At 50.0% G+C, this 23,731-nt stretch overlaps 1 protein-coding gene across 2 annotated transcripts in view; it reads left to right on the top strand.

Moving 5' to 3' along the window:
* Nucleotides 1–23,731, top strand: part of Gtf2ird1 (GTF2I repeat domain containing 1) — a 92,546-nt gene that overhangs the window by 64,657 nt on the left and 4,158 nt on the right. The window contains exons 12-25 of one of the 2 annotated variants that reach the window (XM_042055931.1): nucleotides 5–42; nucleotides 548–628; nucleotides 1,149–1,238; nucleotides 2,314–2,403; nucleotides 4,026–4,073; nucleotides 4,892–4,957; nucleotides 6,238–6,421; nucleotides 8,440–8,489; nucleotides 8,683–8,739; nucleotides 10,172–10,255; nucleotides 12,519–12,702; nucleotides 14,256–14,284; nucleotides 21,954–22,118; nucleotides 22,600–22,792. In XM_042055931.1, coding sequence (XP_041911865.1) covers nucleotides 5–42; nucleotides 548–628; nucleotides 1,149–1,238; nucleotides 2,314–2,403; nucleotides 4,026–4,073; nucleotides 4,892–4,957; nucleotides 6,238–6,421; nucleotides 8,440–8,489; nucleotides 8,683–8,739; nucleotides 10,172–10,255; nucleotides 12,519–12,702; nucleotides 14,256–14,284; nucleotides 21,954–22,118; nucleotides 22,600–22,792 — 1,359 coding nt within the window. Of the gene's footprint in view, nucleotides 1–4; nucleotides 43–547; nucleotides 629–1,148; nucleotides 1,239–2,313; nucleotides 2,404–4,025; nucleotides 4,074–4,891; nucleotides 4,958–6,237; nucleotides 6,422–8,439; nucleotides 8,490–8,583; nucleotides 8,740–10,171; nucleotides 10,256–12,518; nucleotides 12,703–14,255; nucleotides 14,880–21,953; nucleotides 22,119–22,599; nucleotides 22,793–23,731 lie in introns of those variants that run through there. The other variant, XM_038346878.1, reaches the window with a different exon arrangement.

The following is a 23,731-nucleotide window of genomic DNA, read 5'->3' as shown; positions in this document are numbered from 1 at the left end:
TCAGGTCAGACAAGAGCAGTGTCTCTGAAGACTGTGGGCCAGGTGAGCAGCAGCGTCTCCCTTGTGTATGATAGTTATGGCTGTAGAACTGGGAGGGTGGCTGCCAGTCTCCTGCTGACAGCCAGGAGGAGACCTGCCCGGGCTGTGAACCCCTCAGTACTTGGGATTGTCCTCTTCCCATGGCCATCCCAAAAGCCTCACAGGGCAAGCAGCAAAGCATGCTGGGAACTCTCTGGGAAGCAGAGGGCAGTAGAAGCTGAGTCCTGGCATCACCACTGTCTACCTTTGTACACATAGACAAACAACTCCATCTTCTACCCCATGGACCTGTAAGCTCTAAATTAGAGGTGCCAGGTTTGACTTGAGTTTATCCAAGGACCAGCGTGTTCCTTCCTGATCCGGGCAGGAGGAGCCAAGGGTCCGAAATGACTTTTCCTACTTCACTGTCGATCCACAGCCATGGGGATGCTCTGGAGAGACTTGCCTTTGTATGGGCGTGCCCATGTCCCTGCCTGATGGGATCGGATCCCTCTTGTTCCCTTTGCAGGAACCTCAGGAGAGCTAGGAATTTTGAGGCCCATCAAAATTGAGCCCGAGGAGCTGGACATCATTCAGGTTACTGTTCCAGGTAAGAGACATACATCGAAGGACTGTCAGACTCCTGTTCTTGTGCGGACATGTTGGCAGAGGCTGTGCCGCTCTGCTCCCGGGGCCTGCTCCATCAGGATATTGCAGCTGGGTTGACTCCCCCCCCCCCCCAGTGTTTGAGATATAGCCTGAGGTCTTTCATGCGCTGAGCAAGTGCTCTACCACCGAGCCACATCCCAGCCCCTCACTGGGGGATTCTAGGCAGGGGCTCTACCACTGAGCCATAGCCCCTTTATTATTTTTTATTTTGAAACAAGATCTCACTGTGTTGCGTGGCCTAGCCCTGAACCCACTCAGTAGCCCAGGGAGGCCTTAAGCTCTCAGTCCTGCTGCTTCACCTTCCTAAGATCTGAAGTCATCAGGTCACAGGCTGTACCACATCTGGCTGCATGGGTTTCTTTAGAATCTTTGTCTGTAGACCTGCTTGGCCTCCGAGGGACTGCAATGGCAGGACATGTAAAAGATGCTAAAGATGCTCTCACCATTTGCTGTTTCTTTAGACCCTTCACCAACTTCTGAGGAGATGGCCGACTCACTACCTGGGCATCTACCCTCGGAGGATTCCGGTTATGGGATGGAAATACCGGCTGGTAAGAGGTGGGCTGGGCCTGGCCATGCTGGGGACCTACCATTCTGGGGAGCTACAGGGAGGAATGGGTGGATCGGGGAACCCCTAAGTTTTTCTTGAAATTGGGTGCCTTTGGTAGAGAAGGCTCAGCACACCAGGAGTGTGCTGTATGTGGGACCGTCGTGTCTGCAACTTGGGATATGTTTTGGATTTTGAAATATTTGCACTTGATAAGATGCTTTCAGGGGTGGGAAATCAGCCTGCGTGTCAGTTTATTTGTTGGGGTTGAAACCTAGAAGCAGACAGCTAGCAGCTAGCGTAGTGCATTCGAGGGCTTGGGTTCCATGCCTAGCCCTGCAGGGGTGAAAAACTGTAAAGGTGAAAATAACTTCCCCAAAAAGCCAGATGTGGTAGGGTATTAGCACTTGGGGGAATAGAGGCAGGAGGATCAGAAGTTCAAGGTCATCCTTGGCTGTATAGGGAGTTCTAGGCCACCCTAGGCTACATGAGACCAAAAATGGGGGCTAGGCACAGCTCGGCAGGTCAAAGCACTTGCTGTGTAGGTCTGATGACCTGCGTTGCATCCCTGGGACTCACAGGGTGTAATGAGAGAATGAACACCTCCTAGTTGTTCTGTGACCTCCATGTGTCTGCTGTGGCATGCATGTGCCCTCCTCACACACACACAAAGCCACATACATACATACATACATACATACATACATACATACATACAATAGCTGGACAGTGGTGGCGCACACCTTTAATCCCAGCACTTAGGAAATAGAGGCAGGCGGATCTCTGTGAGTTTGAGGCCAACGTGGTCTGCAAAGTGAGTCCCAGGGCAGCCATACCTGTTACACAAAGAAACCCTATCTTCAAAAAATAAGTAAATAATAAATAAATCCTTTGCTTCTTCAGAGCACATATGAGGGCATTAGCTCCTCTGGAGCTGGAGTTACAGACAGTTATGAGCTACCTGATAATTGGTGCTGGGAACTGAACTCAGGTCCTCTGTCAGAGCAGGTCCTCTTAACCACCGAGCCATCTCCCCAGCCCCAGGAGAGTCCTTTCTGTTTTTCTTGTGTCTTATACAGATAACCTAAAGGTGTGCTCTGTTTCAAGCCTAAGACCTCACACATCCCAGGCAAGCACTCTCGAGCTGAGCTGCATCCCCAGCCCTATGTGTACGTGTATTTCTTCCTTTTTATATTCTGAGATCTAAGCTGTGCACCCAATCCTGAACTGGCCATGTAGCCCAGGCTTGCCTCAAACTCCCAAGCCTCAGCCTCCCATGTTGCTGGGGTGACAGGTGTTCTTGTTTCATTTCTTTTTTTTAAATATATATTTATTATGTATACAATATTCTGTCTGCGTGTATGCCTGCAGGCCAGAAGAGGGCACCAGACCTCATTACAGATGGTTGTGAGCCACCATGTGGGTGCTGGGAATTGAACTCAGGACCTTTGGAAGGGCAGGCAGTGCTCTTAACCGCTGAGCCATCTCTCCAGCCCCCCTTGTTTCATTTCTTTTGTGTGATCACGGATAGTGACAAAAGCCAACATAAGGGTTTAGATGACTCCCAGTTCCCAGCTATAATCTATAGCCCAAAACTGGAGGGGGGAATCAAGATGGTGGAACTTGAAGCCACATCAGTTACATCCACGGTCAAGAACCGAGAGAACAGATGCATCCACACTCCCTACTTGTTCTGCTTTCTCTGTTTTACAATTCAGGACTCAAGCCCAGGAGTGGGACCACTCTCTTTTAGTCTGAGTCTTCCTATACCATTAATTAAATACAGTCCTCCGAAGAGATGCCCACGGCCCAGTCTGATTTAGACAACCCCTTATTGAGACAGTCTTCCCAGGAGGTTCAAAATACCAAAAAAACGGAGGCTGGAGAGATGGCTTGGCGCTAAAAGCACTTTTTCAACAAGTAAATCTAACCATCACTGCTGATGTGTATCTCTATGGATTTTGAGACAGCTTCTTGCTACATGGCCCAGGCTATAATCCATAGTCCTCCTGTCTCAGCCTCCCTGTGCCGGGATTATACTACAACGCACAGCCTTTTTAATGTGTGTGTGTGTGTGTGTGTGTGTGTGTGTGTGTGCGTGTGCGGGCGCGTGTGTGCATGCGTGTTTGCATTATGGACATTTTGTAAACATATTTTTTTGGCGCTGGGAATGGAACCCAGGGCCCAGTGCATGCCAGGAAAGTGTGATATGCTGAGCTGTGCCCCAGGCCCTTGGTGTCTTTTTGAGACATAGTCTCACTGTGTCTCTCAGACTGGTCTCAAACTCCCAAGCCTCCACCCTCAGACTCTTTGTGGCTAAGATCACAGGTGTGAGCCTCCCTACACTGGTTTGTTGATCTCTGATGTCATACTTTCCTAATCTTCCACATCCTCCTCAGTGTCTAGAATAAAATGGTTGGGGCCGGTCCCTGGACGGGGTCCATATATCATGATTGTCACTTTGTGTTTGAATGGCGTGTATTGTCCTGATCCCATCTGGGGGTGTTCTCCTTTGCCCCAGTGTTGAGGCTGTCTGTCCTGGTTGTCCTTCCTCTAGTTGCTCCCTGGGCGGTGTGGGGTCCAGGAGATGATGGACATGCCTTGTGTTGTTGTCGTTGTTTGATTGGTGGGTTTGATTTTGGTTTCTCTGTCAAACTCGCTCTGTAGACCAGGCTGGCCTCAAACTCACTGAGATCCGCCTGTCTCTCCCTCCCGAGTGCTAGGATTAAAGGTGTGCACCACCACCGCCCAGCATATACGTCGTTTCTTAACATCCTCTGTTTTCTCCTAGACAAAGGTCCCAGTGAGGAGCCATGGCCAGAAGAGAGGCCGGCAGAAGGTGAGACCCTGTCTGTCTTCCACAATTCCTTCTCCATGTCCACTCCATCCCTGTGAGCAATCCCCCTCCACTCCATCCTCTCTCCCCAACACCCTGCATCTGGGCTGGGAGCCCCGTGTGAGCTCTACCAGTTCTAGACTATGCCAGAACTGGCAGGCATCTGTCAGGATAAAGTTTAAGCGTTGGTTTATACACATAGCCAGTTGCTTTCCATGAAGGATTCTCAGCTGAATGTGCCCCTCATTTTCCTGGGCTAGATTTTAGGCTTGACTATATAAAGCTGAGTTTCTGAATAGAAGATTTTGTGAGAAAAACTGCTTTTTCTCTCTCTGCTAAGAGCAAGGCAGGATGGGTAGGAAGGCCAAGGTAAGAGTGTAATCTTATCAATAGTGTGTCTGCCCCTATATTAAAACAGCCCCGCCGCAGAGGAGATGAATGCCACTTTGTAGAACCCAGCTTGATGTTGACAGGATACCTGTAAACTATTAGGAAATGTTTACTGCGCCCCCTGGTGGTACTGTATGCAAATTACAGGCTTACTTTGCACCCACTAACTAGTTAGGTCACTCATTGAGCTGATCTAAAAGTGATGCTACCCGATAACAACCACAGAACCTTCTAGATCTCCACTGTGGCACATTTCAAAACCAGGTATGCAAAATCCAGAAATTAAGGGCTTGGGTAGAGCTGCCATTTCCTTGTCCTTTCCAAAGTTTCACCACGAGGTAATTCCTAATACATCCAGAGCTGGGAGTATGAGTTAAGGAGTGGGAAGTTTCTGCACCCAGGAAACTCAGCACACTGCCTTTGCCTTCCAGAAAGTCCTGGTGATGTGATCCGGCCCTTGCGGAAGCAGGTGGAGATGCTATTCAACACTAAATATGGTGAGTAGTGAAAGGGACGGGCCTTCAGGACGGAGACAGAGTTGGGACCCATCTTCAGGATGGGAACACTTGAGTCCATATAGCTCACCCATGGCAACAGCCCTCCAGCAGAGAATCCCACCCCATTGGCCTGTTGGTCCATATCCCTTTCCTTGAGATCATTCCCTGGCTCATATGCTGTCAGTCAGCCTCAGCCACCGTGGGCCTCATTGACAACTACAGGCCTTCCTGGGAACTCACAGCAGAATTAAACTTTCTCTGGAAACCAGAAAAAGTGGGGGTTTTGACTCAACACTGCAGTGTTTTCTTACACTCTACCAGTGAGGGGTCAGGGCATGGCTCAGTGGTAGAGAGTTCCTGCATAGACTCTTGCAGTGAGGGGCTGGGGTGTGGCTCAGTAGTGGAGCATCTGCCTAGAATCCCCTAGTGAGGGGCTGGGGTGTGGCTCAGTGGCAGAGCCCCTGCCTAGAATCCCCCAGTGAGGGGCTGGGGTGTGGCTCAGTGGTAGAGCACCTGCCTAGAATCCCCAGTGAGGGGCTGGGGTGTGGCTCAGTGGTAGAGCACCTGCCTAGAATCCCCCAGTGAGGGGCTGGAGTGTGGCTCAGTGGTAGAGCCCTTGCCTAGAATCCCCCAGTGAGGGGCTGGGGTGTGGCTCGGTGATAAAGTGCTTGTTTAGCACTTATGATGCCCTGGGTTCCATCACATTTCTACAATAAAACAACAGAGTCCAAGCGAGAGCAAGACTGAAGAAGCCTCTTCTCTCTAGCCCCTTGAGTTTGCCAGGGGCTGGCTCTTCTCACACACTCTCTCGCCTCCCTTCCTCCCAGTTCTTGTATCCTAAGACCCATTTTACGAATGAGGATATATGAAGCCGGCTGCAGTGATGAGGCTAGCTCAGGGTACCAGGCTAGCTCAGGGGCAGAGAGCCTCAGATAAGGCTAGTCCTAGATCTGGCATGCTGTGGGACTGTGTGAGGATTGGGGATTTTTGAAGGTGGGGAGGGGAATGAGGGACCCACAATCCTAGCCCAGCAATACTCTGTGGTTTCTGTGAAGAGTGGTCTTGGGGTTCACGTTCCCAGGCTGTACACCTGCAGACAGGTCCCCTCCCCTAAAGACTTGCCTCCTACTTACAGGCTAGGTGTGCTTTTCTCCCCTCTGGCAAGTTTATGGGGTTCAACTGAATGCTGCCTCCAATGTCCTGCCACCTACAATTCCCACAGATGGGTGGGGACAGTAGTTGAGGCTCCAGGTGGCTTTACAGCAGCCATGTCTTTGCAGCCAAAGCCATCGGTACCTCGGAGCCAGTCAAGGTACCCTACTCCAAGTTCCTGATGCACCCCAAGGAGCTGTTTGTACTGGGTCTGCCTGAAGGCATCTCTCTTCGCAGACCCAACTGCTTTGGAATTGCCAAGCTTCGGAAGATTCTGGAAGCCAGCAACAGCATTCAGTTTGTCATCAAGAGGTAAGGTCTGAGCCTGGTGTGGTGGCAGGTTGCAGGCTAGCCAAGGCTACATAGTGAGATGCTGTCTCAAGAAAGAAAAAAGTGTAGGTTTATGGGTGGGTGCAGAGAGATGAAATTAAGTTAAAAAAAAAAAAAATAGAAAAAAAGGGGGAGGGGCTGGCCAGACCCATGAAGGAAACTGTCAGAACTGCCCAGCACCAAACGGGCACCTTCCCATTGTTCAGATTCCAAAATCTTTTTTTTTTCTTTTTCATTTTCTTTTGTTTTGTTTTGTTTGTTTGGTTGGTTGGTTGGTCGGTTGGGTTTTTTTTGTTTATTTGTTTTTGTTTTGCTTTTTGAGATGGGGTTTTTTTGTATAACAGTCCTAGTTGTCCTGGAACTTTCTTTGTAGACCAGTGTGGCCTCAAATTCATAGAAATCTTCCTGCTTATGCCTCCTGAGCTCTGGGATTAAAGGTGTGTGCCATCACTGCCCAACTGTCCTTAACTTTATTTACTTTGGTTTTTTTAAAATATTTTATTTACTTGTTATGTGTATAATATTCTGTGTGTATGCCTGCAGGCCAGAAGAGGGCACCGGACCCCATTACAGATGGTTGTGAGCCACCATGTGGTTGCTGAGAATTGAACTCAGGACCTTTAGAAGAGCAGGCAATGCTCTTAACCTCTGAGCCATCTCTTCAGCCCTTTACTTTGTTTTTTATTTAAGTGTATTTGGGTTTTGATTTTGTTATTGTTGTTGTTTGGGGGATTTGTTTTATTTTGTTCTTAAGACAGGATCTTAATTGCTAATTTAGGTTACTCTAGAACTCATTGGATATAGAGCTGGGTGTGACAGTTCGTAACTATAGAGCAGTACTTGGGAGGCCGAGGCAGGATGATACAGAGCAGTGGTTCTTCACCGTCAAAACTCTGTGACCCTTTAGTACAGTTCCTCGTGTTGTGGTGACCCCCAACCACAAAATTTTCTTTGCTACTTCATAACTGTGGTGTTGCTACTGTTAGAAACTGTTGTAATGCAAATATCTGTGTTTTCCGGTCGTCTTGTGACCCCCTGTGAAAGCATCATTTTACTCACACACATACACTCTCTCTCTCTCTCTCTCTCTCTCAACCCACAGGTTGAGAACCACTGATGTAGAGTTTAGACTGTATCACAGTAATTCATCTTAACAAAAACAAAACAAGAGAAACACTTTAGAGGAGGCTCAGTCAGTAGCGTGTGTACTGTGCAAGCCTGAGGACCCGAGTTCAATCCCCAGGACCCAACTAGTAAAAAAAAAAAAAAAAAAAAACCAAAAGAAGATGAAGATGAAGACCCAGACAAGGCGTTGCAAACCTGTAACCCCCAGTGCTGAGTAAGCAGAGATAGGAGGATCCCTGGGTTGCTGCTTAGCCAGTGTGACCACTTATGTAGGTTATAGGTTCAGGGAGAGACCCTGTCTCAAAACATAAGGCGGAGTGACCGGAGATGACTCAGTGGTTAAGAATGCTAGCAATGCTCTTGAAGGGACCTGAGTTTGGTTCCCAGTGTCCTGGTTGGGCAACTCATAACCATCCGTAACCCAGACTTCAGTGGCTTTACACGCGCACACACACACACAATTAAAAAAATAAGACCTTACCCAAAAAAATGTGGAGAGCAATTGAGGAAGATACCAGTTGTTCACCTCTGGCCTCTCCATTGCCCCTGTACACATGTGTGTGCAAACATCATTTCCCTGGCAGTCACTCACCCACACATAGAGGCTGTGCGTTTCAGTGCTAGGCAGTAGGGATGGATAATAACCACAGCAGAGGGCATCCGCCAGTCCCAGACTTGGGAAGAACCTCAGAGCTCAGAGCTGTCGACAACTCCCATCAACCAGGATGGCTACCCCAGTGTGGCAAGGACCTTAATGCTCTGTTGGCCAGGGCTAGGGAAGCCCATTGCACAGATCTGTGCACGGAAGCTCAGGGGCTGAACAGCCCTGGGCTGCTTGGACAAACCTCATTGATGGCACCGGTTATGTTTTCTAGACCCGAACTGCTCACTGATGGTGTCAAAGAGCCTGTAACCGAGACTCAAGGTACCTGGGCGTGGGCGAGACACAGGTGGGTGCGGGAGGGCACCGAGTCTCTGCCATACCCCGTCCTGATGCCCCTGTCCTATCCCCACCTTAGGCGTTTCCCCACTGCCCCTGTCGGGTTTGCCCCCTCGATGCCACCTGAGACCCCAGGTGCTCCCTCCTCACCTGCCTTCTCTCCCCACCCCACCCCCAGAGAGGGACTCCTGGGACCGTCTTGTGGACGAGACCCCGAAGAGACAGGGCCTTCAAGGTAAGTTTAGGCCCGTGCTAATTTAGGCATTCCAGGGTCGTGACCTTGAGTGGCTTTAGCATGGGGGTGACGGTGGATGTGGGAAGAGGTTGGACCCCACCCGTGGTCTCTTGGGTACTCGACTAACCTGGTGTGTCTTGAGTTAGAGCGTGGCTGCCAGGAGGGGGGCGCCCAGACACAGGACTCCGGAGATGGCTTCTCCATCCGGGTAGTAGCCGTCTGCCCTTCTGTAGTTATTCGGCACCTCAGCTCTTTTGAAACTAAAGGAGTGGACGGTAGCCAGGGCGAGCTAGAGAGGCAGGCAGGAAGGCAAGCAGTGGGATATAGGAAACTGTTAAAGGAGAGCTTGCAACTGGCCCAGCGGGAGGCTCCTGGCACCCCTCAGTGTGAGGCCAGCCAGCACCTCTGCTATCAATGGGATTACAGCTGAGAACTTAACACATCCTACCTGTTTAGAGGACTAATGGGCATGGCTGCTGTGAGTCCCAGGGTGACTGTCACCAGGTGGCCCCTTCACGGTCACCATACTACAGAGGAGTTTACAAAGGCAGCAGTGGCCAACACGGGAGTTAGGAGACCTCAGAGAGAGGACTGGCCGCTGGTCACCTCGGTGCCTCGCTCTTCCTAGGCTGCTGGAACAGCCAGGGGAGCTTATGTATCTTACCTCACCTATGCTGCCAGGACTGTACCAGAGGTCATTTCCTCCCTCCCCTGCCATCTATACCCTTCCTCTCTTAAGGCCAGGCCAGGACGTAACCCCCCTAAGGTCAAAGGTGTAGTCGTGATATGGTAGTACATGGGGGTCCTTAATCAACACTACCTAAAGAATGGTGGTCCTTGTCTAGAGGCCTTCCCACCCTGTGAGGGGCTGGGGTGTGGCTCAGTGGTAGATCCCCTGCCTAGAATCCCCCAGTGAGGGGCTGGGGTGTGGCTCAGTGGTAGAGCACCTGCCTAAATCCCCCAGTGAGGGGTTGGGGTGTGGATCAGTGGGAGAGCATTTCTGTATTTTCTGGCAGGCACTGTGCTCTGTCCTCTGTGCCACCAAATAGTAAACAGCCCTGTGTGGATACTCCCGTTCTAGTCCTCTGCCTCCCTGTGAGCTTTTTGAAGCCCTTTCTCCAGCTCCCACCCAGCCAAGGACATAGACTTCCAGGCTTATTTATTAGTTTCTTGGTTTTCAAATGTCAACAATTAACTTAATTTCATCTCATCGCTGTTGTCGCAACAGTGTGAGTCCTTCCAGGAGAAAAACAAAACAAAACACACACAATCTCATGGAGACTGGTTCTGAAGGACTCTGAGGAGCCCACTCCAAAGACCTGCTAATTGCCAGAGAAGGAGTTCGCTGTAATTAGGAAATCATGTTCCTGTAAAAGCCACCAAGTGCCTTTTAATGTAACAACCTCTGTCCGTAATTGTACTCACTTTGCAGAAAATTACGACACCAGACTCTCGCGGATCGACATCGCCAACACGCTTAGGGAACAAGTCCAAGACCTGTTTAACAAGAAATATGGTAAGTTACAGGCAGGGGTCAGGTGGAAGGAGAAGTGGCCAGCTTCACATTTGGCAAAGAGGTTGGTCTATGATTTGGGTATTTCTTTTCCTTTTTAAAAGAAAAAAATTTGATTGAATGGTCTACAAGAGCTAGTTCCAGGACAGGTTCCAAAGCTACAGAGAAACCCTGTCTCAAAAGAAAAGAAAAAAAAAGATTGATTGATTAATTGATTGATGATTGAATGTGTGTACAGGTATGTGGGTGTGCACATACCCCAGGACAGACGTGGTAATCAGACTCACAGGAATTGGTTGTGGGGCTGTGGGAATCAGTCTCAGTCTTCCGGGTCTGGGGGCAGCCACCCGTGCACACTGAGTTGTCTGACCAGCTCTTAATCTATTTCTCGAGCATCCGCTCCTTGCCAAGCGCTGGGGACATGGCGCCACAGAAACCAGACACGTTGTAGGATGTGTGGGTGGCATACACCTGCAATCTCATCACTTGGGACGTGGAAGCAGGATTGCTGTGTGTTTCACGTCAGCAGGAACTGCAGGATGCAGGTTTTGTGGAGAGACAGAGAGAGTGGGGTGCCAGTGCTCACTGGTGAGCTGGCTTCCAGGGTAAAGGTGTTGGCTTCCCGCCTGACGCCGGAGCTTGGTTCCTGGAACCCATGTAGTGAAGGGAGAGAACCAGTAACTACAAGCTGCTCTCTTGCCTCCACCGTGTGCGTCCACACGGTGCTCATGCATACGTACACACATAAATAAATAAAATGTATTTAAAAATTTTTAATAGAGACTGGGGTGTGGCTTGGTTGGTAGGCTACTTACTGCATGTGTGTCAAGCCCTCGGTTCAATCCATGGCACCACATGATCTGGCGTGATGGAAAGCACTCAGGTAGAGGCAGGAGGATCAGAAGTTCAAGGTCATCCCCAGCTACATTGCATGTTGAAGTCAGCCTGAGTTGTATGAGACCCTGTCTCAAAACAAACAAATCAAAAAAAAATTTTTAAAAGAGGTGGTGGGAATGGAGAGATGGCTCTTTTTGTTTATTTGGTTTTGGTTTTGGTTTTTTGAGACAGGGTTTCTCTGGGTAACAGCTTTGTCTGTCCTAGAACTCTGTCAGTAGATCAGGTCTTTAATCCCAGCCCTTGGGAGACAGAAGCTAATGGACCTCTGTTTGAAGCTGTCCTGGTCTACATAGGGAGTCCCAGGCCAGCTAAGGCTACTTAATAAGACTGTATTTCAAAAGAAACTGCGGGAAAGAAAGAAGGGAAGGGGCCTGACTGGTATTCCTGGTCTCCGGGTAGCACCCTGTCTGGCTTTGTCTTCCTGCCTCGCTGCTGGGTGGAGCCTGCCCATTCACTCCGTGTGGGTCCGGACTCTGACTCTGAGTACCACAGTCCGGGGGGAAGCAGATGCTTCAGGGCTCCCATCCTGGAGGCAGGTACACAGTGCAGCCTAGAGTCTGAGAAATACTAAGCCCTGTCAGGCCAGCACCTGGACCCACACCTTCCTGTTCTGCCCTCGAGGCCTACCCAGCCTGGATTCACACCGGAAACTCCCTGCCCCACACAGATAATTAATCTCCAGTGCTATCCATGGACACCTCCTCCAGCAGCGGTTCTCAACCCATGGGCCACAACCCCTCTGAGAATTTCATATCAGATCTCCTGCATATCAGATATTTTACATCCAGTTCATAACAGTAGCAAAATTACAATTACGAAGTTGTGTTTTAGTTAGAGTTTCTTATTGCTGTGAAGAGAACCCATGACCACAGCAACCCGTATCAAGAAAACATTTAATTGAGGGTGGCTCGCTTCCGGTTTCAGAGGATCTGCCTGTTCTGATCATGGAGGAGAGCCTGGCAGCTTGCAGGCAGATGTGGGGCTGGAACTGAGAGTCCTACATCTTGACTCGGGTGATAGGGAGCCGACTGACTGTCACACTGAGTGATGCTTGAGAAAAAGACCTCAAAGCCTGCTCCCATAGTGACACCTTTCCTCCAACAAGGCCACACCTTTTGATAGTGATGCTCCCTTTGGGGGCCATTTTTTTTTTTTTCAAACCACCACAAGTCGCAGTGAAATAATTGTATGGTTGGGGTCACCACAACATGAGGAACTAGATTAAAGGGTCCCAGCATCGGAAAGGCTGAGAATCACTGGTCTTCCGCAAAGGGCCCTGTGCCCCTGGAAGAGACCATCCCATACTTAGGCCGCACACCTTGTTCCCCTGCTTCCTCCTAACTGGGACAACTGTCTTTCTTGGATCCAGGCGAAGCTTTGGGCATCAAATACCCAGTGCAGGTACCCTACAAACGAATCAAAAGCAATCCAGGCTCGGTGATCATCGAGGGCCTGCCTCCCGGGATCCCGTTCCGCAAGCCCTGTACCTTTGGCTCCCAGAACCTGGAAAGGATCCTCGCCGTGGCTGACAAGATCAAGTTTACAGTCACCAGGTACTTGGATGAGGAAGGGGAAGACTTGAGACTGGACTGGCTGGGATGGGGACCCACTTCCCGTAATAGGGGTGTGTCTTAGTTGGGGTTTACTATTGTTGTGAAGAGACACCATGACCACGGCAACTCTTTTTGGTTTTTCGAGACAGGGTTTCCCTGTAGTTTCTAGAGCCTGTCCTGGAACTAGCTCTTGTAGACCAGGCTGGCCTTGAACTCAGAGATCCTCCTGCCTCTGCCTCCCGAGTGCTGGGATTAAAGGCGTGCGCCACTGCCGCCCGGCTGACCACGGCAACTCTTAAAAAAGAAAACATTTAATTGGGGCAGCTCGCTTATAGTTTCAGAGGTTCAGTCCATTTTCATCATGGTAGCAAGCACGGTAACATGCAGGTAGACGTGGTATTGGAGAGGTAGCTGAGAATCCCACAGAGCCCTTGCAGGCAACAGGAAGTCGACTGAGACAGAGTGAAGCTTAAGCAAGAGACCTCAAAGCCCACCTCCACAGTGACACACTTCCTCCACCAAAGCCACATCTGCACCCCCAACAAAACCACAACTCCCAATAGTGCCACTCCCTTTGAGGGCATTTTCTAATGCCACCACAGGGCATTAGGGAAGGACTGCAGACCAGACAGGGCTCAGGAGTTTCCATGCAACGACCAACCACCCTTCTAACTGTATGCCCTGCAGCCCCGTAGGCATACCCAGCCCCCTGAGAAAGCAAAAATTATGTGTGCACACATGACCTGAGCATCTTGTTGAAATGTGGCTTCTGGAGCTCGGGAGCTGGTGTAGTGGGGAAGTGTGTACTGAATAAGCAGACCTGAGTTTGGAACCTCAGCCCCCATGTAAAAATGTGGGCATGCCGGCTTGTATCTATATCCCCAGCACTGGCGTATTAGCGAAAGAGATGTGAAGGTTCCAGGGGTCTGCTTGCTGGCCAGTCTAGCCAGGTGAGGAACCTTTCCTTAAATAAAAATAGAAAAAAGAAAAAAAAAACCAAGATGTAAAATGACTGAGGAAGACGCTTGAAGTTATTCTCTGGCATGCACACACACAGGCAAAAGTACCTGCCATGCCCCACCTCATACACACAAATGGTACAGATTCCAAAGCATGCTTCTCATCCCAGCACTCCAGAAGTGGAGCCAAGAGGGTTGTGAGTTAGCTCCAGTTATATGAGACCCTTTCTCAGGAAAGAAAACAGCAATGAGGTGGGGCTTGGTTGGTTTCTGCATTGTCCAGCACACACGAAGCCCTCCCTGGCTTTCATCCCCAGTACCACATAGACCCGGCTTAGCGGTGTGACACCTGCAACCACAGCACTCAGGAAGTAGAGACAAGAGGATCAGAAGGTCTGGGCCATCCTTGGCTACAACAAAGGGAGTTCAAGACTAGCCTGGGGTACAAGTGATCCGCTCTGAAAAAATCGAACATTAAATGCTGATTATATGTGAAATGGGCCCTGGGTATTTGTTACCAATTCCTTGGCAAGCTGGTGGCAGTCTTGTCCCTGTTGCCTTTCCTCTGAAACCCCACTTCTGTTTCTCTTCCAGGCCATTCCAAGGACTCATCCCAAAGCCTGGTAAGTGGTATTCTGTGTGTTTGCCACACAGTTAATGGGAGCTCAGAGCCCAGTCTACAATGGGGCACAACTGCCTGGCTCAGAAGCCGGACCTGGGGTCCTAACACTGAAGCCACAGCCGCGGGCTTCACCCAGTCAGAGGTTGCAGGTCCCTTGAACTCTAAGAGGCCTGGCCAATTCAGTACGTGGAGGAAATTGTAGGCAAATGTATGAGAGTGTTGTCCACAGGGTGCAGGGGCTTGGTGAGATGTGAGGGGTTGGGGAGCTGGGAAGATCACGTAGTCTATAAAGTACTGACTGCGCAAGCGCAAGGACCTGAGTTTGATCCCTGAGACCCATGGAAACGGCATATAATGACACACATACTTGTGATCCCTGTGTCAGGGCGTGGAGAAAGGCGGATTGCTGAGGCTTACCAATCAGCCTGCCTGGTCTGTTGAGTAAGCTCCCAGACCAGTGAAAGACCAACTCAAAAGAGCAAAGGAGGGGCTGGAGAGATGGCTCAGCGGTTAAGAGCACTAACTGCTCTTCCAGAGGTCCTGAGTTCAATTCCCAGCAACCACATGGTGGCTGCAACCTTTAACCCCAGCATCAGGGAGGCAGAAGCAGGTGGATCTCCTGAGATCAAGAACAGGCTGCTCTACAGAGTGAGTTCCAAGACAGCCGGGACTACACAGAGAGACCCTGTCTCAAAAAAACAAACAAAAGAAAAAGAAAAGAAAAACACTCCTATGGAGGGGCTGGAGTGTGTGACTCAGTGGTAGATCCCCTACCTAGAATCCCCCAGTGAGGGGCTGGGGTGTGACTCAGTGGTAGAGCCCCTACCTAGAATCCCCCAGTGAGGGGCTGAAGTGTGGCTCAGTGGTAGAGCCCTTGTCTAGAATCTCACAATGAAGAACTGGGCGAAGGATAAGTCAAGCTTGCTAAGATGACATGTATGTATTTCACCATGTCTAGTTTATGTGCTGCTGGGGCTAGAACCAGGGCCTCATGCATGTTAGGCAAGAACCTGTCAAATTAGCTATATCCCTACCCACCAAGACCCTAATTTAAAAAGAACAGAAAAGCTCCTGACCCTATCATACCCTCTACAGCAGCTCCCTGTGTGGACTCTAGGATCCTGTGCCCACAATGGAGACAGCCCTGTTTGTGGCCAGAGGCTGAGCCAGAGCTGGCAGTCAGCCCACGGGGGGTGGGGGGAGTGAATGCTTCCTTAGGAGGGCAGCTGGGCACATGTGAGCACAGAGGGCTGCCTTCCCACCAGTGGGAGGTTCAGAAAGTCCCTTCCTTGGGGCTGACCCTGGCCCAGCCCCATTCTGCCTGGTCCCATAGCAAGTTCCCACCCCCTTCCATCCTGACTCCTACGTTCATTTGTGAATGCAGGCCTCTTGGCTCCAGCCTGATAACCTGGTCAGACTCTAGCCACTGGCCAGCCCTGACACAAGTGACTGCCTGAGCTGATGTCACTGCTGAGCGGCGCTGCTCCTGTGTTTCAGGAAGTATGGCTGAACCTAGAAACCCAGTGAGCGTATCTGTCAGCCAACCCACTATAGCCCCCAGGTCTCCGCCTGCCCTCATATGTATCCCACACTGGCCTCAAATTTGGGATCCTCCTGCCTCAGCCTCCAGAATGTTGAGATTATAGTTGTGTGCCACCACTTCTCACAGGAGGAAACAGAGTCAGAGAGATTTTTCACAGAGCATTTTCATAGCCTGGCTGCGATTTGGAAAGAGGTCTTAACCCACTTTTTGCTGGATCCAGGTTGAACTTGTGACCCTGCCCACTCCCTGCTAAGTGTCTCTCTGTCGGCCCCTCATGGCCACTATGTGCAATAACATGGGTCCTGCGTAACAATCTTAAATTCCCAGTTTGAATTTGGTTTACTTTGGGGGTTTGTTTTTCTGATTGTGTGTGTGTGTGTGTGTGTGTGTGTGTGTACGCATGTGTGCACACTCAGATCTTCAAGCTTAGAGGCAAGTGTCTACCTGCTGAGTTATTTGGCTGACTGCGGGTCCTGCTTTTTACGAAGGCTGTGGGGCTCAAATTCAGGCCTTTATGTTTCCAAGATAAAACACCTACCCATGAGCTCTCTCCTCAGCCCTGGTTTTTTGTTTGTTGCTACTGCTGTTATTTTTATTATTTTATTTTTTTAGGTTTATTTATTTAATGTGTTTGTTTTCCCTGCACCTTGTGTGTGCCTAGTGTCTGTGCAGGTCTGGGAACTGGAGTTGTAGATGGTTGTGAGCCACTGTGAGTGCTGGGAACCAAACCCTGCCCTTCTGCAAGAACAACGATCACTCTTAACCCCTGAGCCATGTCTCTAGCCCCCGCCTCCACCCCATGAAGCAGTGTCTCATAGAGACCAGGCCAACCTGGAACTTGACATTTATTTAGCTGAGAATCATCTTAAACTTGGATCCCCCTGCCTCCACGCCATAGTGCTGGGATTACAGACCTGGGCCACTCTTGACTGAGGGTTTTGTTGCTGTGATAAATACCGTGATCAAAAACACTTTAGGAAACCGGGTGGTGGCAGCTTACACCTTTAATCCCAGTATTTCGGAGGCAGAGGCAGGCGAATCTCTGAGTTCGAGGCCAGCCTGGTCTACAGAGCAAGTTCTAGTACAGGCTCCAAAACTACAGAGAAACCCTGTCTCAATAAAACGAACAAAAAACCACCTTAAGGAAGAAAGGGTTTATTTCAGCTCACACCTCACGATGTCACTGAGGGAAGTCATAGCAGGAACCTGTAGCTGATGCAGAGGCCATGAAGGAACACTGTTTACTGGCTTTCTCTCCACAGCTTACTCAGCCCGCTTTCTTATATACTCCACACTAGGTGCCCAGGAGTGGTATCACCCACAGTGGGTCTGAGTCCTCCTATATCAATGACTAATTAAGAAAATGTACTACAGCCAGGCGGTAGTGGCGCACGCCTTTAATCCCAGCTCTCAGGCGGCAGAGGCAGGCGATTCTTTGTGAGTTTGAGGACAGCCTGGTCTACACAGCAAGTTCCAGGACAGCCAAGGCTACACTGAGAAACCCTGTCTCAGGCGGGGGGAGGGGGGGGAGAAAGAAGGAAAGAAAGAAAAATACTGTACTATAGACTTGCCTGCAGGCAGTCTGATGGAGGGCTTATCTCATTTGAGTTTAGCTTGTGTCAAGGAAAGGTCCTGGGAGCAGGTGCAGTCCCTTCTGTGTCGGGAGGGGTCCCCCAGCTGGGGCGCAGAGGTCCCTGTGGGGAAGGACTGTTGGAAGTAGAATCCCAGAGGACTCCCTGGAGCAGTGAGGTTTACTAAGAGGGGGATTAGTAAGTGTGGTGGAGGGAGAAGAGGAAGGTGGGCCTCTGCACACATGTAAACAGTGTGCACAGTCGAAGTCCTCCAAAAAAAAAAAAAATCCGGCTGAAGATCCGTTTCCCCAAATCCAGTGGCCACCTGCGGGTAGAGTCTTCCCAGTGACAAAGCCACTCACATCCGAAAGCTAGGGTGTAGCTGCCAGCCTGGGAGGTAACATTCTCCAGATCAGGGTAAGGAGACAGCTGTGAAGTCAGCCTTCCCACTCTTAGGTTTCTCTTGTTGTTTGAAACAAAGTATCCCGGCTGCCTTGAATTTGTGTAAAGGATGGTCTTGAACTCTGACCGGTTTGAAACAAAGTGTCTCAGGTATCCCTGGCTGCTTTGAACTTGCTGGGCAGCAAGGATGACCTGAACCATGACCCTCCAGCCTCCCACTCTACTTCCAAAGTGCTGGGATTACAGGTGTGTACACCACGCCTGGGCATGCAACCCAGGGCTTCCTGCATGATAGGCAAGCACTCAGCAATAGAGTTACATCCCCAGCCAGCTTTCTGTCTTTCAGGTCTATGCCAGCCGGTCTGGTGTGGTGGTTTTTTGGGTTTTATTTTCAGGCATCAAGAGTTTTGTTTTCCAAATGATGTCAGATTTGCATTTTCTGGTAGTCATGGTGACCGGCTTCCACCTGGGGCCGGTGGAGTAAAGAAGGTAAAGCAGGAGCCAGAGACCAGGACGGTCTGCAGAGGCCTGAGCTCAGGTGGTAGGCCCAGAGAGAGACACAGGGAGGAATTAAGATCTAGAAGTGGGGTAGAGTGGCCGGTAAGGAAGGTGGTGGAAAAGATGGCGGATGTAGGTGACACTTGTCTAAAGACCTGAATCTGTGGGACCAGGAGTTGGGGGAGCTTTGGAGGTAGTGAACTCCCTGCCAGTGGAGGCATTCCAGCTGATGTTAGGTTGTCAGTCACTTCCCAAAGAGAATATTCCATATAGAATTTGCTGCAAGGGAGAACGGGAAGAGCTGTTCCCACGTCACAGTACCTGACAGGACCCACTTCCCTTAGCTGCCCAGTTAGGAGCTTCCAAACAGGCGGTCACTTCCTCTGCAGGATGTGGATGATGGGCGTCAGTCATCCCAGCACGTGACTAGCCTGAGTCTAGCCTGGGCTACAAGGGACCTCATCTCAAAACTGAATACCAAGAACTTGCGCTATGGTTCCAAGGTTAAGAGTGTTTGCTGCTTTTCCAAAAGACCTGAGGTCACTTCTTAGCAACTATATTGGGTGGTCACGGTTGCCTGTGACTCAGCTCCAGAGGATCCCGCAATCCCTTCTAGCCAACACAGGCACCCACATACACTTGGCACACACATGCGTATGTCATCATTGTGTCCTCTGGCCTCAGGTGCAGCTTCAGTACACTGTCGAGGAAAAAGGGGTGCACTGGGGTCCCCACAGGCAGAGCTGACCTGCTGGCTTCCTGTGTAACTCCAGCAAGCCAGGTTCAGCTCTTGAACAATAGTGTCCGCGTCAATAGAACAAGAAGGATTACCAGGCAGCGGTGGCGCAAGCCTACGATCCCAGCACTCAAGAGGCAGAGGCAGGTGGATCTCTCTTGAGTTCAAGGCTAACCTCGTCTACAGATCCAGTTCCAGGACAGCCAGGGACGCCGAGAAACCCTGTTTTTGAAGTCAAAAACAAACAGTTGGTTTTCTCTACCAAGGCCTGCTGGGTCTCAGAGGCTCAGCAGGGCTGGGCCTGCTGCCTATGGTAGACCTTGCAGATGCAGGCCTGGAAAGCCCTTGTGTGTTGGGTCCCTGCTGCCCAGAAACCTGAGCACTCCAGGGAGCTAGAAACAGATTCTCAGCAGCCCCAGTTTAATCTAGGACACCCCACAGTCGACCTCCAGTTCAGGTTCAGTGATTACGTTCTACCCCACCCTGGAGAGAATTTATTCTAGCCACTCAGAGCGTGGGGGTGGGGGGGTTAAAACTCTTTAATAATAGCGCGTTCCCAGAGAGAAGCCAGCCCAGAATGGAACTCTCCTGTGGCTCTGTGTAGGTTTGAGCGATCGTATTGTTTTTGTACATTCTCCTTCATTCCGTCTGTCCATCCATGTCATGTCATTCCCCCACCCCTACCCAGGTTACACGGTTATCTTAAGACCAAGGTTGCCGTTAAACGAGTTCTCCCAGGATTAGGCTTCTCCTGGTGAGAGGCACGAGACTTTGTAGCTTTGGAGCCTGTCCTGGAATTTACTCTTGTAGACCAGGCTGGTCTCAAACTCAGAGATCCACCTGCCTCTGCCTCCCGAGTGCTGGGATTAAAGGCATGCGCCACCACCGCCTGGTAAGGATTCTACTCTTATATAACTTAATTTTTTTCTTTTCTTTTTTTTTTTTTTTTTTTTTTTTTTGTTTTTCGAGACAGGGTTTCTCTGTGGCTTTGGAGCCTGTCCTGGACCTAGCTCTTGTAGACCAGGCTGGTCTCGAACTCACAGAGATCCGCCTGCCTCTGCCTCCCGAGTGCTGGGATTAAAGGCGTGCGCCACCACCGCCCGGCCAATTTTTTTCTTTTATAAAAATGATTTTTTTATCCGGGCGGTGGTGGCGCACTCTTTTAATCCCAGCACTCTGGAGGCAGAGGCAGGTGGATCTCTGTGAGTTCGAGGCCAACCTGGTCTACAAGAGCTAGGGATGTTGCACAGAGAAACCCTGTCTCAAAAAAAAATAATAATAATTTTAAAGATTTATTTATTTATTATATATACAGTGTTCTTCCTGCATGTGTCCCTGCAGGCCAGAAGAGAGCACCAGATCTCATTATAGATGGTTGTGAGCCACCATGTGGTTGCTGGGAATTGAACCTGGGTCCTCTGGAAGAGCAGCCAGTGCTCTTAACTGCTGAGACATCTTTCCATCCCATCTTTTCTTTCTTAACCACTGAGCCATCTCGCTATCCATTGTTGCTGTTGTTTGAGACAGGGTTTCTCTGTGTTGTCTTGGCTGTCATGGAACTCAACATGAAGACCAGCTGGCCTGGAACTCAAGAGATCCACCTGCTTCTGCTTAGTGCTGGCATTAAAGGCATGCACCACCACCAGCCTGACCAACTTAATCTTTTCTAAGCAAGTTGATTGGTAAATCTTGTATAACTTCAGTGTTTCACTGAGGAAAGTGGATATGCCATTTCTCCAGCTGTGTCTGGAGAGATGTGCGGTGGCACATATCTTTAAACCCAGCACCGGGAAGCAGAGGCATACTGAGGTCAGGCTGGCAAAACTACAATGTTGCTGGATGGTGGTGGTGCATACCTTTCAGGTAGAGCTCTGTGAGTTTGAGGCCAGCCTGGTCTAAGACAAAGTAAGTTCTAGGACATCCAGGGCTACAAAGAGAAACCCCTGTCTCAAAATACAAAACAAAACATAAGCTACATATTAAGACCAGCTATCAGAAAAAAAGAAAAGAAAAACCCACGAAAATGGTAACAAAAGTTTAAATAAACAAGATGCTAGAAGCACAGACCAAGGCCAGCCATGCCCCCATGTCACTCAAAAAAAAAAAAAAAAAAAAAAAAAAAAAGGCCAGGCAGTGGTGGCGCACACCTTTAATCCCAGCATTCAGGAGGCAGAGGCAGGCAGATCTCTGTGAGTTCGAGGCCAGCCTGGTCTACAAGAGCTAGTTCCAGGACAGGCTCTAAAACTACAGCGAAACCCTGTCTCAAAAAACAAAAAGAAAAATACAAACAAACAAAAACATCCTTTGAAACAGAGTGAGCTGAGTCATGGTTCAGTGGCACAGGATGCTGTCCACTCTGGTCCATCCCCAGCACCAAGCAGGGCCAGTGGCACATTCCTCTAATCCCAACCGTTAGAAGACTGAGAGAGGATGGTTGTGTTCAAGGCCAGCTGGGGCTACAGTGTAAGACCCTGTCTTCCAAACATGAAAACAAAATGAAAGGGAAGCAGTACAGTCCCCTGGGGGATGCCTCTTGTACCCTGCCGAGTGTCTCGTCACCCCTGACTCTAGGGCTATGACTGGTATCCCCTACGCTGTCAGCTCCTCTTGGGGTGCTCTGTGCCTGGCCTCTGGTGGGGATACTGCTTGGGAATTTTAGGTGGATGGGCAGATGAGCAGGTGTGTAGATGGGACGAGAGGGGACGGATGTGTAAATGGAAGAATGGGAGGTGAGGGGTGGGTGTGTAGATAGATGTGAGTGGGAGGTGAGGAGCGGGTGTGTGGATGGATAGGAATGGAGGTGAGGGGTGGATGTGTGGATGGATATGAATGGAGGTGAGGGGCAGGTGTGTGGATGGATGTGAGTGGGAGGTGAGAGGGTGGATATACTTAAGAGACCAAAGCATTATCTGCTTTGGAGAAAGCATTATCTGGAGTGCTGCCCTGCAGGCCGGGGCCACCTGGGAGAAGCATATGCCAGTTCTTCAGTGCTATTTTCTCCCTGCAGATGAGGATGACGCCAACAGACTCGGGGAGAAGGTGATCCTCCGAGAGCAAGTGAAGGAGCTCTTCAATGAGAAATATGGTCAGTGCCCCCACCCAGGTGGCCGGGGGGGGGGCGGAGGTCTGCAGGCCAGTTTGCATGACCACAGTGGCTGATGGCATGTGTGTTAGGTACTTAGTTTCTAATTGCTGTGACAGATACCCCACCCAAGGATGGAAGGGTTTTAAAGCTAGTCCATAGGGCAAGGGCGTGTGTTAAGCAACTGCTCATGTCTGCAGTCAGGAAGCAGAGAGAGATGAGTGCTTTAGAGTGAGTCTTCCCGCATCAGTTTACCCAATCTAGAAACTTGCTCACATACAGATGTGCCCAGAGGTATGTCTTCTAGATCATTCTAGAACCTGTGGATGATTGGATGAACTCTCATAATGTATTTGGATGATGTTGCTGTACCTGGGATGGGATGTCTGCTGAGTTGGCCTGTCAGAGTCACGAGCCCTTCCCTAGAGTAATTCGCCTTATGACATGGGGGCATCTCTCTCTGGTTCTGACCTGTGCTCTCTAGGTGAGGCCCTGGGACTGAATCGGCCTGTGTTGGTCCCTTACAAACTGATCCGGGACAGCCCAGATGCTGTGGAGGTGAAAGGCCTCCCGGATGACATCCCCTTCCGGAACCCCAACACCTATGACATCCATCGGCTGGAGAAGATCCTGAAGGCCAGGGAGCATGTGCGGATGGTTATCATCAACCAGCTCCAGTAAGTGCTCCAGGGCAGACAGCAGGGCAATAGCTGTAGGAGAGGAGAGGGTACCACCCTGGCCAAGGACACCCATCAGCAGGCTCAGCCAGAGATCAGAGAGAATCCTGAATCAGAAAACCAACTCCCAAGTTTTTTGTTGCTTTGAGACAGTCTCATGTGTAGCCCAGGCTGGCCTGGAACACACTGTGTTATTGAGGCTGACCTTGAACTCCTGATATTCCTCTTCCTACCTCCTAAATGCTGGGATTACAGGCATGAGCCACTCGGCCCTACCCTACATTCAGTCTCTTGAGAATCCTTTGTGCTCAAGGTATTTTAGGATGGGGCTAGAGAGATGGCTCAGCAATTTAGAGCACTTGTTGCTCTCGTAGAGGATCCAGGTTCGATTCTCAGTGTCTGCATGGTAGCACAACCATCCCTAAGTCCATTTCTAGGAGATTCGATGCCGTCCTCTGACTTCCTTGGGCACTGTGCATGAGTATGGTACACATAGACCCGTGTACACAGAAACTCATACAGTAAAATAAAGAATTATTTAAAAAGAAGAAGAGGAGGAGGAGGAGAAGGCGGCAGGTAGATATCTGTGAGTTCAAGGCCAGCCTGGTCTACAAGAGCTAGTTCCAGGACAGGCTCTAAAGCTTCAGAGAAACCCCGTTTTGAAAAAAAAAAAAAAAAACAAAAAGATAAAAAAAAATTAAAAATTAAAAAAAAACATCTTTTTTAAAATTTGAGGTAGGAGCTGGGGAGATGTCGCAATTGGTATGAAATGCTTATCACACAAGCATGAAGACCTGAGTTCAGATCCCAGGGCCCATGGTATGTACCACTCCTAGGGAGGCAAAAGCAAGAGAATGTGGATGGACACATTGGCCATCCAGACTGTCTTCAGTTTAGTGAGAGATTCTGCCTGGAAATACAGCATGGAGACTAGAGGGA

The sequence above is a fragment of the Arvicola amphibius genome, chromosome 10 (genome assembly GCF_903992535.2).
Source record: "Arvicola amphibius chromosome 10, mArvAmp1.2, whole genome shotgun sequence".
In the NCBI taxonomy this organism is placed as follows: domain Eukaryota; kingdom Metazoa; phylum Chordata; class Mammalia; order Rodentia; family Cricetidae; genus Arvicola; species Arvicola amphibius.
This window is presented reverse-complemented; position numbering and strand designations above follow the sequence as displayed.